This window comes from Bufo gargarizans, chromosome 1, assembly GCF_014858855.1.
Source record: "Bufo gargarizans isolate SCDJY-AF-19 chromosome 1, ASM1485885v1, whole genome shotgun sequence".
NCBI lineage: Eukaryota > Metazoa > Chordata > Amphibia > Anura > Bufonidae > Bufo > Bufo gargarizans.
This window is the reverse complement of record NC_058080.1, coordinates 676681697-676698439: the sequence shown is the minus strand read 5'-3', so window position 1 is coordinate 676698439 and position 16743 is coordinate 676681697. Positions and strand designations below refer to the sequence as shown.

At 43.9% G+C, this 16743-nt stretch overlaps 1 protein-coding gene across 3 annotated transcripts in view; it reads left to right on the top strand.

Annotated features, from left to right (window-relative positions):
• ERBIN (erbb2 interacting protein) overlaps positions 1 to 16743 on the top strand; it is a 209115-nt gene that overhangs the window by 143277 nt on the left and 49095 nt on the right. For all 3 annotated transcript variants that reach the window (XM_044276141.1, XM_044276140.1, XM_044276139.1), the window contains exons 8-13: positions 835 to 891; positions 5922 to 5985; positions 9200 to 9274; positions 9604 to 9748; positions 12801 to 12873; positions 15964 to 16093. In XM_044276141.1, the coding sequence (XP_044132076.1) occupies positions 835 to 891; positions 5922 to 5985; positions 9200 to 9274; positions 9604 to 9748; positions 12801 to 12873; positions 15964 to 16093 (544 nt within the window). The remainder of the gene's footprint in view (positions 1 to 834; positions 892 to 5921; positions 5986 to 9199; positions 9275 to 9603; positions 9749 to 12800; positions 12874 to 15963; positions 16094 to 16743) is intronic.

Sequence of the window (16743 nt, the reverse complement as noted above, 5' to 3'; positions counted from 1 at the left end):
GTTGGGGGTAAAATCACCTACTCTGCGGTGTCACAGTTTTTTGTTAAACCGCCGGAAGAGGTGAACATGGCTATTTGTAGAATCTGTGGGCAGAAGGTGAAGCGTGGCCAGGGTGCCAATGTTGGCACCACAGCTCTGCGTTAACATATGCAGCGTCACCATAAAGTGGCCTGGGAGAACCGTGGCTTCGATGTGATGGTCCAGCTGGCCGCAGCAACTTCTGAATCACCCAGTGGCACGCACCCTAATTCAGGCAGTCAAGGCTCCACCACCTCAGCCAAAGGGAGCTGTCTGTCCTTCCCATCATCTGTTGGTCCTGATGCTCTTGCTCTTACTCCTCGTCAGTCATTCCGTCGGCAATCTATCACCGAAGCGAAACTTCTTTTATTATTTGAACCACTCCCTTGACTTTTAGCAATTTTTTTATGTTAACTTGGACATGTCTTTACTTTAAATCTTATCATGCATTACCTTTGTGGAATATCCCAGTTTGCAATAAAAACTCTGTATTACAACTATGTATCGGAGTTGATTACAAGCCACCAGTGGTGACGTGCCTTAAAGACCTGTGACTACGGCAGGCAATCAGTAATGTTCTATACTTCAGGACATCACTGGCCAGTGTTTGGCTGCAGCGGTCACATTCTAGTATGGCACATTACTGCTGATAGCCTGTAAACAGACGCCCGGGTGGCCACCAGAGCATTTGTGCTGGATCAGAAGGGGATTAAAAAGGGTGAGGCTTCTTTTTTATTTTACGATGTTTGCTGGATTTGTCATTATTTTTCATCTGCTTGTATAATCTTTTAATTACCTATATCAATTATCCTGTAGGTTAATTAAACTTCAAATTTTGGAACTTCGGGAGAACCAGTTGAAATTGTTACCAAAGTAGGTACTTCTTTTGATCCCTTTTAACATTGTACATTTTATCCTTATATAAGATTGCTAAAGCTCTGTGATCCGTTCTTGGTGGTCTTATTTCCAGTGCTGCATTTTCAACATGTAAAATTAAAATGTGCCAGTTATATTTTGTCTACAAAGGTTCAACATTATAATGCTGTTAAAGTCCTGCCATATATATTGATGACCTATCGGCAGGGGTCCGACACCTGGCACCCATGCCGATAAGCTGTTTAAAAGAGGAGGCGGCACACTATGCTAGCGCTGCCTCCTGTTCGTTACACTACGCGTCATCTCCTGCGGAGCAGTGCCGCAGTGTAATTACAAATACTCGCTCCATTAAAGTGAATGGAGCGGGTACTTGTATTACACTCCACGTCCAAATGAAGCGCACTGTAATGAACAGGAAGCTGTGCTCACATGGAGTGCGTTCTGCTCTTCAAACGTTTGATCAGTGGGAGTGCCGGGTGTCGTACCCTCTGCAATAAGATATTAATGACCTATTAGGACGATAGGTCATCAATATATATATATATAGCAAAACAACCCCTTTAATTTCAGGGAATATCTATGTAGGAATTGGATCTCTTTTCTGATGTAGAGCTTTGTAAGTTATAAAATTCCAGCTGTTGCTGCTGCCTCTAGGGGGAGCTCATTGCAGACAGATATATTATTGAGTCCTATAGGAGACCTATAGTAAGTCCCCTCATTGTTATTCTTTCCACATGGTAAAACTCCTTATTAATTGTGCCGTTTCAGAGCAATTAGTTCCCGGCTTTCAGAGTGTTGTTTGTAATAAAGTATGTGGCAGATTAAAACCAAACCATGATCAGCATTAGTCTAGGGCTAGGTGCCAGAGTTTAGAGGCTGTAGCCATGGAAGCCGTATTGTTTCTACAAGAGCGATATCTTGAGATGTGGTTGAAGCTTATCTTTTTTTTTTTTTTTTTTTAGTTGTGTCACCATATAACAATTAGGGTTACCTGGCAACAAAGTTTGATTTGTAGCATGCCTGAGACAACAATAGGGGACAAAATATCTCCTATTCATACATATTAATAAATGGATGCATATAGGCAGGGCTTGTTACGGAGCAGATGCTACATTTTCTGCATCATCTCCTCAGTTTGTGTATATTATGGTCCTGACGTACAGTGCCCGCTAGTTATTATTAATGGTTCGGTGCCAGGTAGCTGCAGCGAGGTGCCTTGGCTGCAGTAGTTGTCTGTGTCTCATTAGGCACACACCCTTTATTATACTGTCAGTGCTGGGATAAGGATGTTTGTTGAACTTGCATTCCACCACATCACGCTCTTGGATCTTTGTATGTTTTTCTGTTCCCTTCCCCTTGCTGGTCAATGGTTATTATGGGACCAGCCCAGCAACAACCCTAGGTCTGTTCATGATGTTATAAAGAAGAAACGATTCAGCGGTTGACCAGAAAGAAAGGCAAACTTAGGGCTGCATTACACCAACAGATTATTTAACGGATGGCCTTTTACACACACAGATCTTTTGTTATACACACCAACTATTGACTGTTGATCTGATTGGACAGATATTGGTAAAGATAATCTGTTGGTGTAATACAGCCCTAAGAGCTAAGAACGTGTCAGCAGTAACGCCTTCTCCTATCTCTTCACTCATCTAAACGTCCCCATGGGACAGAATAGCGATTGATGATCAGTGCTCGCTAGGTGTCGTTTATCGCTCGCCCCCATAGTTTTCACGTGTCGCCACTGCTTACCTGTTTACATGGAGTAATGTGCTGGCAGCAAATGATGATTATGTAGCGACGCGAGCACCCAACCTAGTTCGTTGGGTAATGAGTTGTGTTGGTCCCATGTCCATATGTGCTTGTACTGCTGATTAAAAATTAGATTGTACTGTATGCAAATGAGCCTCTAGGAGCAACGGGGGCGTTACCATTACACCTAGAGGCTCAGCTCTCTCTGCTACTGCTGTGCCCGCTCCACTTTGATTGACAGGGGCAACTATGTTGATGTTTTCACTGCCTGGCCCTGTCAATCAAAGTGCAGAGGGCGCGGCAGTTGTACAGAGAGCAGAGCCTCTAGGTGTAACGGCAACGCCCCCGTTGCTCCTAGCGGCTCACTTGCATGTATTAAAACTTCATTCTCTGCAATGTGGACACACATGAACATGTGACAGATCAGACCGTTTTATAGGTACAAATCTGCTGACAGATGCCCTTCAATTGTTTTAAATATATCAGAATCTCTATATCTCAGCCCGTATCCTTCATATGACTGCAAGATATGTCCGCTTGTTTCCCTATAATTCAGACAGTAACTATGTATTAGGGATTGGATGGATGGAGACGGACGGATTAGATAGACTGTTATATGTGTAGGTTCATCCCAGAATAGTTGTCACTTTAAAGGAACGTTAGAATGGCTGTATAATCCTTTTTGAGAGCAATTAAAGGGGTTTTCCCAGGAGTTATATATTGATGGCTTATCATCTGGTTAAGGCATCAATATCATATCAGTGGGGGTCCGACTCCTGGTGCCTGCACCGATCATCTGTTGGGAGCTGCACTCCAAACAGTACCAAGCACAGCCACTATAAAGCGCAGGGTGCTGTGCTCCATTTGGTATGAAAAGGCTGCAACACTTGGACAAGCAGATCGTCGAGGGTCCTGGGAGTCAGGTCCTCTCCATTCAGATATTGATGACATTGATGATATACAGTATAAGGGTCCATTCACACGTCCGCAGTGTTTTTCTGATCCGCAAAAACACTGGGCTGGCACCCCAAAATAAATGTCTATTCTTATCCGCAGCTGCGGACAAGAATAGGACATGTTCTATTTTTTTTCCGGTGCTGCAGGCCGGAAATGCGGATGCGGACAGCAAAAAAATTAATGGGTCCGCATAATTGCGGAACGGCTCTGGACCCATTCAACGGACGTATGAATGGACCCTTAGAGGGGTTTTCTGGGGGGAAAAAAGAAAATAAAAAGTAACTAAATAGTAACTAAAGCCCTATTCACACATCGGTTATTTGATCAGTTATTTCCATCAGTTATTGTGAGCCAAAACCAGTAGTGAAGCGTACTCCGAGATCAGGTATAACGGAAAGATCTGCCCCTGTTCTGTGTTTTTGATCCGCACCTGGTTTTGGCTCTCAATAACTGATGGAAGTAACTGATCAAATAACTGAAGTGTGAACACAGCCTCATAATGCTCAACTTTAAAGGGATTTTCTGGGGAAAAAAATGATTTTTTTTTTAACAAGTTCCTGCAGCATGTCCCCTGAAACGGAAGACTCATGCTTACTTGCTAGCTGCCGCTCTGGTGGTCCGCTCTGGTGGTCCGCGCTGCCTCTGCTCTCAGTAATGTGGCATGTTCAAATCAAGTCTTACTTGTGTTGCGGAGGGACAGTCAGGACACCCTCCTACATTTTAGCTATGTGACCAGCCCTAGCAAGTCCTGATGGCTAAGCAAGATTATGTTCATGGCACCTGGGCTTGTCAAGTGTATTCACTGCATTCTACTTTGTTTCACTATGTAGCCTCATTTTTTTTTTAAGACCTCTGTTTTCTGTCAGTGGATGAAAATATTGTTCACATTAGGAGCTAAAAACCCGTGCAGCTTGCTAGGATTGTAAATGTAACCTGGGTAGAATTGTGGCTACAGTACGTCTACAGTGTGAACGGGACGAGGGTTTTCATTGTTCCCATTCACTGACCGCAGATAAGCATGTTCCCTTTGAGGGGGAGTTCACATCACCGTTATTTTTTTTCCAATCTGATCCATCAGAAGGACAGAAAAATAAACAAAGAAAGGATTCTGTAAGAAAATGGATTCTGTTTCTGTACATTACTTAAGCACATTTGGCATTCGTTTGAGCCATTTCCGTTTTTTTTTAGACCTAAAAAAAGTTCTTCATGCAATACTTTTTTTCTGTCTAAAACCCCCCCGGGTCAAACAGATGCCAAATGTGCTTAAAATACAGGGTCCGTTTTTTTTTCTGTTTTTTTTAAAGGATCAGAAGAACAATAAAATAACGGTGATGTGACTCTCCCGTACTGACAGCAAGCAAAATATTCAGTGTTATATGAATCCCGCAGTATTAGAAAGTTACACAATGATTAAACTTTATTTACATAAACCTGGACAAGATTACCAGGACTTTAGCTTAAAGGGGTTTTCCGGGTGTTTTTTTTTTTTTTTACTGATGACCTATCATCCGGATAGGTCATCAGTATCTATCGGTGGGGGTCTGACACCCGGGACCCCTCACCGATGTTGGAGCAGTCATCGGGGCTCGCAGTAGCGCCACGGCCTTCTCTCAGCTCACCAAGTTCAGCGCCGTACATTGTATAGCGGCTGTACTTGGTGTCGCAGCTCCGCCTCATTCACTTCAATGGGGCTGAGGTGCTCCAGGGCCATGTGACTGATTAACGTGATGTCACGTGGTAATTAGCTTCAAAAATGGTAGTGGATTTATGCTTATCAAAAGAAGTAGATTAACTATAAGGTAGATGGCGTTACAAAAGCAAAAACAAAAAAACTTTGATATACAAAAACATACTCCTATTTCTGCCCACCAAGGTAATAAAAAAAAAGTCAAGTAGGGAATGGATACAAACTCTCCCGCATGCTTTGCTGCACTGCCCACATCTATCTAGCTGTATATTCTGGGTATGGTAGACACTTATCCACCCGCTTTATCCCCTTACAGAAGCGGCAATGCAGCATCCATCAGGCACACACGTGCATCGGGGAGTATGTAAAGACCCACTAGAGGTTCTGCATCACTAGAAATATTAATGCCCTGAAAATCCCAATCCCAGTGTGACGTCACATGGCCTAGAAAAAGTTGATTGTCATCAGTAAAAAAAAAAGTCCTGGTGATCTTCTCAACTATTGCATATGTGCCTCTTCTTCCACTTTTTTTTATTGCTCTTGTATTACCAGCTTACTGAAAATATGAGACCTAAGTCTAATACCTGTTCTGCTTGACTGTAAAAGTATAACCTGCTTCCTCTTTCAGAACTATGAATAGACTTACACAGCTTGAGAGACTGGATCTCGGAAGTAATGAATTCACAGAAGTGGTAAGTAAAATCCTGCTGACACTAGTCTTATGATTTTAGATTTGTAATAATAACTATCTATCATCTATCTCATATCTATCATCTATCTCATATCTATCTCATATCTATCATCTATCTCATATCTATCTCATATCTATCATCTATCTCATATCTATCTCATATCTATCATCTATCTCATATCTATCTCATATCTATCTCATATCTATCTCATATCTATCTCATATCTATCTCATATCTATCAATCTATCTCATATCTATCAATCTATCTCATATCTATCAATCTATCTCATATCTATCAATCTATCTCATATCTATCTATCATCTATATATCTATCTATCTCTGTAGTGTAGATAGTCTAGTCAAGAGTAGTCTATCTTTTTAGTATGATGATAATTTCTGGTTGCTCTTCCACCACACAACGTGACCTTGGTGTACTGTATGTTGTAAGGGGTAAACAGCTTAATCTCCTTTTCGGCCTTTGGTTTGTGTGGCCAAACATCTCCATGCATCTCGTGTCTGTGGCCAGCAGTGCGGTCAGCCTGTTAATGGTCAACATTTTATCAGCAAAAGTCTTTCCTACAGTCAAGCTGAATGTACTTTTTAGTTTTCTCTTTTACTTTCTACAATTTTCTATTAACATCATGCCCGCTTTAGACGACCCTTCTTTTTTTTAATGGATTTTGTTGAGTGACCACTGTTATTATTGGTCTTTTTGAGTCGGCTAAAGATGATGTAGTTTTTTGGCCTTAACTGAGAGGATCTTGTTAGCCCCTCATAGATGTGAGCTGTGACTTCTCTAATGTGTATTGAAGAACTGAAGCTGTATATCTCAGGCTCGTTCTACCTTAAAGGGAACCTGTCACCATGAAAGTGCAGTGTAATCTGCAGGCAGCATGTTATAGAGCAGGAGGAGCTGAGCAGATTGATATATAGTTGTATGGGAAAGCTTCAATAAGTCAGTCATTTTATACATTTATATCTTTACTCTTTCTGAGCTCAAGGTGGCCCATTCGGGTGCTATCAGATAATACGCTCTGTATAAGTGTACGGAGATAGCGGTCTCAGAAACTCAGACTCCGAAAGAGCAGAGACTTAAAGGTGTTGTCCAGGTTCAGAGCTGAACCCAGATATAAGCTCCCCTTCACTCATTTAACCTGTATGCCTGGAGCATCGGGCCATTTCTCGCTCCTATGCTCCCCCTTGCTGCCTCACGCAGGGCAAGGGCTTTTTCTTCGCTACCGGTGACGTACCAGCTTCTAATGGGTATGCTAGGCAGAGGCTTTCACCTAGCAATATGGCCAGTGACAAGACTGGCACAAATCGGTGGTGATGTCACCAGGGCTGGTGATGTCACCAGGATCACTGCTAGGCGGCGTGCCTTATATGTTTCATGTCGTATAGACAAGAAGAATTTATCCCCTGCAGTCTTCCTTGTCACATTTACTATTATGAATTTGACTGTACTTCCGCTTTATGTGTAGGTGTCACTGGCAGTGTGTGATATGCAGGTATTGTATAGCATGCCTAAACCTTGAAGGCAATGTAGAAAATAAATTAATCTATACACATTCCCAAATCCTATCACGCAGGGCAAGGGCTGTTTATTTATATTTTTTACACTGCTAGGTAGAGGCTTCCACCTAGCAGTGTTCCCAGTGACGTCAACAGCACTAATGGGCGGGCTTTAGCGCTGCCCTAGCCATTTTACAGGCTAGGGTAGCGCTAAAGCCTGCCCATTAGTGCCGTTTGACCTCACCGGGCTCACTGCTAGGTGAAAGCCTCTGCCTAGCTTGCCCATGGAGAGCCCGGTACATCATCGGATCCCAAAAGGGAGAGCATTGGAGCATAAAATGCTCATATCGGGGAGGCTGCTTGGATGAAAATGGGGAATATGTCTGGGTTGAGCTCTGAACCCAGACAACCCGTTTAAGTAAGACTAAAATGATGCAATGTTAGCTTTCAGATAATTAAAGGGGTTGTCTGAGTGCTATTCCCATCTGTCACATTGATGGCATATCACTAGGATATGCCATCAAAGTCAGATAGGTATCTGGGGCCTGCTCCTACCTCCAGAAAGGGACCACTGAATTGAACAGAATGCAGCTTCACAAGCCCGGAGAATCGCTATTCTCCATTATGGGAGTTCTGAAAATTGCTGAGTGCTGGCTAAGGCTACTTTCACACTTCTGGGGGGAACAGCCTGCTGGATCCATGCTACCGCAAGTCCACTGTGCCGCTGGAAGTCTGCTCCGGCCCCAGCCACTATAATGGGCCCGCCTCAGTACAGCAAACATGCCGAGAACCGGCTGGAATAAAACTACAGCACGCTGCGGTTTTTGTCCGGCTGCCTCTTGGCTTGTTTGCCATGCTGCGGCCAGACCTCCGGCCCGCCCTCATTATAGTGAATGGGACCGGAGCGGACTTCCGGCGGCACGTTGGACTTGCGGTAGCATGGATCCAGCAGGCTGTTCTCCTGCCGGAAAAGACTACCACAAGTGTGAAAGTGGCCTAAGCTATTTCCAGCAAACCCATAGTGGTGAATTGAGAGGTGGCCGTGTTTGTGCAGTGTGCACGCCATTCACCGCTATGGGACGTCTGGAAATAGCCAAACGCACTCACTCGGCTATTTTCTGAACTCCCCCTTCACTTTGGGGGCTCAGATAGTAGGGTTCCCAGAGGTGGGACCTGCATTCATCTGATATTGATGGCATATCCTATTTCAGGGACGGTCAACCTTCGGCTCTCCAGCTGTTGTAAAACTGCAACTCCCACCAAGCCCTGCTGTGGGCCGATAGCTGTAGGCAGTGTGGGCATGCTGGGAGTTGTAGTTTTTCAACATCTGGAGAGCCTCAGGTTGGTCATCCCTGTCCTAGTTATATGTTATCCGCGGACAAGAATAGGCATTCTCTATATAGCGCTGGCCATGTGCGGTCTGCAAAATGTGGAACGCATGCGGCCGGTATCCGTGTTTTGCGCATCCGCAATTTGCGGACCGCAAAGCACTTACGGTTGTGTGAATGCACCCTTAGTGTGGGTTTCAGACTGTTAATGGCGTGATCCCCTCTTGTCTGTGTAGGCATCTGTTAAATCCGTAGATTCGATTCCATATCATTTCTGCATTTCACACATTGCCTGTAACATATATGCTTGTAAATTTTACCAATAATCGGGCGAACCATGTATAATTTGTATTTCATATGCTTTTCTTTTTAGCCTGAAGTACTTGAACAATTAAGTGGGTTGAAGGAATTCTGGATGGATGGCAATAGGCTGACCTATATTCCAGGGGTATGTATACGTGGTAATGTAGCTCACCAGGAATATGATGTATACACAGGTGACCTCAGCAGAACATACGTTTGTCTACATTTTTAGAGCTTGCAACTAGTAAACAGACAAGAAAATGTCTTCTGCATTCCTCTGAACCATCTTGCAGGAGGTAAACATTTCAGAAATGTGAACCCTCTAGAAGATCCACTTTTGTTTCAAAGTACATTGAACAGCGTATCTTTGTTAAGAATGTGGAGATTCTTACATCAGGACAAGCATGCATGTGATGTAGGTCTAAGCACCAGTCATACGATGTCTTACATAAAGTTTCCTTTCTTTTGCCATAGTTTCTTGGAAGTCTGAAGCAACTAACATACTTGGATCTGTCAAAAAACAGCATCGAAGTGGTGGAAGATGGAATTTCCGGGTGTGAAAATTTACAAGACCTTCTGCTGTCGAGCAATGCCATACAACAGTTACCAGAATCTATTGGTTGGTATTTAGATAGATGCCATGCGGCTCTTTGAAAGTTTTTTCTGGGAATTCAATATTGATGACCTAAAGATGTTTTAAGAGGCAGTGGCACTTGGACAACTGCTGCGCCCTCTATATCCAGCACAGCGCCATGCATTGTAAAGCGGCTGTGCTTGGTATCACAGCTCAGTCCCGTTCACTTGAATGGCACCGAGCTGCACAAAGGCATGTGACCAATGGATGTGATGTCACAGGCCTAAGAAGAGTTTGTGGTGGTCACTCGAGCACCGCACAAAGGCCACGTGACCAATGGATGTGATGTCAGAATTAATATTGATGACCTATCCTCAGCACAGGTCATCAGTATCAGATCAGTGGGGGTCTGAGACCCAGGACCACCAGCGGTCAGCTATTAGAAGAGGTCGGGCGTTCTGTGAGCACCTTAGCCTCTTTCTAGGCCATGTGAAGTCATCATACATCGGTCACATTGGGCTGGTTGTAGCTCAGCCCCATTCAAGGCACAAGGGTCATCGGGACATCTGAAAAATGAAAACTATGGGTGCCAGAGGGGCTCATGTTTGAGAAAAAGAAACCAGGCTTGATGCGTTGGTCAAGATTAACTTTTATAGTCTCCTTAAACGTACAGTAATACGTTTTGCCTCCTCAGAACCCCTTCTTCAGCTGAGACCTACCACTGAAGCTCGTGCTCCTCTTGCATCCATCTGTTTCCTTTTATGACGGTCCTTATGGTTCTTGTGTATGTCTTAAACGCCAAGAAGGCAATATCACATCTCTTCATCATAGATGATAAGTAATGTTTAGTAGAAACAGATTCAAAAATGGCTCCCGGGAAGAGCTGTGGCCTGTTTGCAAGTATTTTTTATAGCTTTTTTATTTTTATTTTTATTCATTTAAATATTTCTGCAAGCTACTGCTTCAATCCATCCGTACTTTATTCAAAGTAAAAATAAAGAGGTCTGCGCGCCGGCGCTGTGCTGCGGTATGTAGAGAGCTTGCTGTCTTTTATGCACCCATATGCATGTACCGCAATGCGAAGCTGTATTTTTACATTGAAACAATACCTGTGAAATACTGCAAGACTGGAACCACACAAAGTGTCAGCATGGTCGCATAATCATTATCACAGGTCTGTACAATATGGTTCTGTAATACATGCATGAGCCCAAATATTCTGTTTTTACTAGCAATGGCCTACCAAAATGTTTCTTTTGGTACTGTAGTCACAGAGCAAATACATTGCATCACATTTACTAAGTCTAGTTTCACACTAGCGTTCGGCTGTCCGCTCGTGAGCTCCGTTTGAAGGGGCTCACGAGCGGACCCGAACGCTTCCGTCCAGCCCTGATGCAGTCTGAATGGAGCGGATCCGCTCAGACTGCATCAGTCTGGCGGCGTTGAGCCTCCGCTCCGCTCAGCAGGCGGACACCTGAACGCTGCTTGCAGCGTTCGGGTGTCCGCCTGGCCGTGCGGAGGCGTGCGGATCCGTCCAGACTTACAATGTAAGTCAATGGGGACGGATCCGTTCGAAGATGCCACAATATGGCTCAATCTTCAAGCGGATCCGTCCCCCATTGACTTTCAATGTAAAAGTCTGGACGGATCCGCTCGGGCTAATTTCACACTTAGCTTTTTTTGCCAATATAATGCAGACGGATCCGTTCTGAACGGAGCCTCCGTCTGCATTATTATGATCGGATCCGTTCAGAACGGATCCGATCGAACGCTAGTGTGAAAGTAGCCTAATAATCCTGTATAATATTTAGACCAGTGTGACCCTAGACCAGACAGTGGAAAGATGCACCAGATTTATCAAAGTGATTCATGATGGATAATACATTTGGTGCAACTACTTGCATTCCCCATGTAATTACAATTCTGGAGCATCTATTCCTATGACTCTGTGTTGTGCCATCCCTGTATTATTCCTGCTGGAAGTTCTGAATGAATTACCAGCAGTCTGCAATAAGGGTACAGAGGGGCGTGTCCCTGCACAGTCTGACACTATCCAATCAGAGCTGCCAGTGTCAGACACCGCCAACTAGGAAATCCCATTTGGACCCTTATTGCAAAGGAATAATAGGAATAATGGTACAACATATAGTCACAAGATTAAATGTTCCAGAATTATTACATGGGGAATGCAAGTAGTGACTATACAGACATGTCAGGACAGGAGACCTCACAGGTCATCTTTAAACACGTTTGTTTATGCCACCTCTTGGTTGGCATAAGTTGTTGCACCCTTAACCATCCCCCTTTGCCGCTAAGCCATGCGCTTTGTCAGACCAGATAAAAAAGTTGTCTAAGGCCGCATGCACACGGCCGTTGTGCAGCCGTTCTGTGCATTGGTCTGTCTGCACCGCAAAAAAAATATGACATGTCATATTTATTTGCGGTGCGGAACAACGGAAAGAAACACCACGGAAGCACTTCGTAGTGCTACAATGGGGTTCCTATCCGTGCCTCTGTCCGCATCTCTGTGGTTGCGGACCTGTTCAAGTAAATGGGTCTGCGATCCGTGATGCAATACGGCCACTGGGGGGTAAAAGGTTGTGTGCATGATAGCCTAAAACACATAAAGGTGTTACAACGCACGCCCTGCCTATTTTCATGCAAATGTATCTTCGTAAATCTCCCCCACTGTGTCATCAGCGGATGCAGACAGCACACTGTGTGCTGTCCGCCTCCATTCCGTCCCTATAGAGAATGAATGGGTCCGCACTCATTCCGCACAATTACGGAACAGATGCAGACCACAATTGCGGATGTGTGAAAGGAGCCTTAACCTGACTGATAATGCTCTGGGCCTCTCTGTGACCTTTTTACTACAAAATCACAGTGACAACTTTATCTCACTGTGATTTTGTAGTAAAAAAGTCAGAGTGGCCTGGAGCATTATCAATCAGGTTAATTCTCTGTGTCTCTGCTGTCCGGAATGGGGCTTGAGTGTCTTTCACGCCGCGGATTTCACGCACGGCATACGCTCGTATGGAAGAGCCCTTAAGTGTGAGTTTGCTTTACCTGCATCTGTCTGCTTGTTTCCTCCCAGGTGCACTGAAGAAATTGACAACTATGAAAATAGATGAAAACCAGCTCATGTATTTACCAGACACTATTGGGGGGTAAGTGTAGACTGTGCCCTAATAAACAATTTCCCATAAATCCATTTTTGGCCAAACAGAGCAAACGATATGATGTATGGCGGCACCTTAATTGAGTGGAATCATCTGTTCACAATTTCTATTCCCGAACTGCATTTGTTATCTGCATTTGGATTTATCAGCATAGATGTTCGCCATCTCCATGACTAAGCATGATTTCACATGGGTTGTATGTGGGTTACACAGCTATAACCATTATGAAATATTAAAAAATTCCAAACCTAGGTCATCCATATCAGATCAGCGGGGGTCCGACACCCTGCACCCCCGCCTAGCAGCTGTTGACTATACAGCTCCATCCATCATGTAGACCAGGCATGCTCAACCTGCCGCCCTTCAGCTGTTGTAAAACTACAACTCCCACAATGCCCTGCTGTAGGCTGATACCTGTAGGCTGTTCGGGCATGCTGGGAGTTGTAGTTTTGCAACAGCTGGAGGGCCGCAGTTTGAGGATGCCTGATGTAGAAGAAAGAGCTAGTAACTGCAGTGCTGTCTCTATTGAAGTGAATGGGAGTAGAGCTGCAGTTACCAGTTCCGTCCACTAGACAATGGATGGAGCTGTTTAGTCCCCGTGCCAATTTCCGGCACCAGAGCTATAGCTGGTGTCAGTGGGACACCAAAAGATGGTCTCTGTATCAAAATCATGAAATACCCCTTTAAAAGAAGCCTAACAGTCCCATCATAAGGCAATCCTTTGTGTCCCTTACTAACCTTAACAAAATGGATTAAAACAGATCTGTCATGGATCCTTTACGCTGGGTTCACACCTAGGCGTTTCTCAAACGCACGTTTCTATGCGCGTTTTTGTCGCGCGTTTTATGCGCGTTTTTTTTAATAGTGAACACGCGTTTGACGCGCGTTTGGGTGATTGACAGCAGTGTTGTCCAAAGAGTCTATGGCCCAAACGCGCGTCAAACGCGCCAAAAAAAGCTCCTGTACTTGTTTGAGCGTCGGGCGTTTTACAGCGCGATCGTACGCGCTGTAAAACGCCCAGGTGTGAACCCTTCCCATAGGGAATCATTGGTTCTTGCCTGTTGTGCGTTTTACAGCGCGTAGGAACGCGCTGTAAAACGCTCAGGTGTGAACCCAGCGTTAGATGGAAGACAAGATGCATGCTAAATAAGATTTCCTTAGAAAAATATATTTAAAGGGATTCTGTCACCTGGATTTTAGTGACAGAGCTTTTATCGTCATCACATCAGCCTGCTCGTTTTGTATTAAAATATACTAGAATTACTACCCTAAGTGTTGTCCTTTGTCTAGAAAATCGCTTTTATTAATATGGTAATTACCTGAGAAGGGTGCCCAAGGGGCTGTCCCTCCGGCCGTTGGTGCCCAGCAGCGCTCCTTCTCCTGGAGCCCAGCACCGCCCCACTGCTAATTTATTCACTCCTCATTGCGGCTGGCGCATGTGCAGTGCGTCCTGTGAGGCCGATTCCAGGCGCTGACGTGTATCCACGGAATGCGTTCGCTGAGCCATAATCTCGCGCATGCACCGTGAATACACATGTCAGCGCCTGGAATCGGCCTAACAGTAATACTAGTATATTTTAATACAAAACGAGCAGACTGATGTGATGATGTTAAAAGCTCTGTCACTAAAATCCAGGTGACAGAATCCCTTTAAGGTGTCCCTAAGCGTTTACTCTTTTTTTTTTAAGTGTTAGAAATGACCTAAAAATAATTTTAGCAATATATTTTATTGTTTTTGTAGCAAAGCAGACTGTTGCGCATATTTTAGAATACATAATCCATATACCACACACATGGCTACACTGTGGAATCTGTATCTGCCACAGCGAGAAGCTCTACGGAAAGACACCAACTTTGGGGGCCTGTTTTTCTACAAAAACAACAAGATAAATAAATAACATATATATATATAAAAAAAATGTATGCTATTCCTACCCTTTTAACACAAGTGGTAACAACCAATTATCACTGTACTCTTAATTCTCTGTGATGAATAACAATGCAGAGATCTAGGAAAGGATGCCTCCGCAAATTATCTCTAAGCAGACATGTCAGAGGAGCTGATGGGTCACAATGTTCCCGTAACTTAAGGTGACCATGAAATAACTGTCTGTCCCTAATAAACACAGACACTTGGCAGTGCATGTTTAGAGTGGAATAAGTCACTGCCAAATCCCTATGGCTGCTAGTTCTCTCCGGGGGAAGGGGGAAGATTGAACATGTTGAAATTCACTATGCTCAATTCTTATTTTTTTCTTCCTTGATATTTACTGTTGGGGCACAGTCAGTCCCGTACACACTAGGCAGTTGGCTGAGATCTCTGTAATATAAATGAACACCCGAGAGTAGATGGACCCTTGTTCACAACAACTTATTCCTGCTAGATTTATTTTAGGAGCAGGCAGATTGTTGGTTGCTTCTTTTCTTCCTTAAAGGGGTTGTCCCACGAAAAATATTCTACAGTATTGCATGTAATTAAAATTTTTGCAGAACCACTGAGTTATTCAATAAAATCTACCTGTATAGCGCCACCTGCCGTTTTTTCTGTTTCTTATTTCTTTGTCCTGCTCGCTGAGATGGCCGGACATGCTCAGTTTCATCCTTCAACTGCCTCCTGAGCTGTGATGGGGAGAGCATGGACACGCCCCCTGAGCTGTGATAGGGAGAGCATGGACACGCCCCCTGAGTTGCAGCAGAATAGACACGCCCCCTGAGCTGTCAGCTTGATATAAATCTAGCAGAGCAATGAATGTGGAGATCTCTGGATCCATGTGAGGTACAGGGCTGGTTCTAGCTTTGTTAGAAAGATGTTGTCATGTCCTATATGATGTCTGATTTTTTCCTTTTTTTACGATAATAATGGGATAACCCCATTTAATTTCTAGGTTTAGTGTCCCTGTTATACACAATGCCTTTGATAAGTGAAGCTTCTCCCGTGATGAATTTCGCAATTTTCATCAGCTTCTGGTCTTCAGACACAATTAAATATTTAATTTTACAATGCTGTGAAGTTTCTGTATAAACTTTCTAATAACTTATTTACTGTACTATTTAAATGGCAACATTTTCTCCCTCCAGGCTGGTTTCCCTTGAAGAGCTGGATTGCAGTTTCAATGAGATTGAAGCTTTACCTTCCTCTATCGGGCAATTTTCTCAGATACGGACGTTTGCTGCTGATCATAACTTCCTAACGCAGCTTCCCCCAGAGGTGCAATGACTGTTTTATTCATCATGCAACGTGTGAATTGCTTTAGAATCAATTTCAGTAGAACTGTGAGCGACTAAGCAGACACTTTCTAAAGGTCCTTTGCTTGGAGCTCTTCCTCATCAATTTTGTCTGGCAGGATTCCTAATCCATCGGTAGTTTTTAATGGTAACTGGCTAACAAACCAGTAATATTACTGGTATTGTGTGTGTGTGTGTGTGTGTGTATATATATATATATATAATGTACTGCATAATATATACACATACATTCTGAGAGTGGTCATCTACCTAATGTTAGTTTCACATCTGTGGCTGTCCTCTCGGGCAGGCTATTCCAGCATAGAACAGCCTGCCAGAGTTCTCCAGAGACGGCATTGCCAGATACTGCTATCGGACCCCATTGACTATAATGGGGCCTGGCAGAAATCCGTCCGCTACCCATCAAATATCGGTCGGAAATCGGTTGTAGTAAAGCCGCTGCACGCAACATTCTATGCCGGCACAGCCTGCTATAGAGGACAGTCGCAGATATGAAGGTAGCCTAACATGTTGGGCTGTATCAGGACTATGGTGGATTTCATGACATTAATAAAGGGGCTATGTATTGTCATGATGTTCCCTCTCAACTTTCTCATCTGATAGGGGCAATTG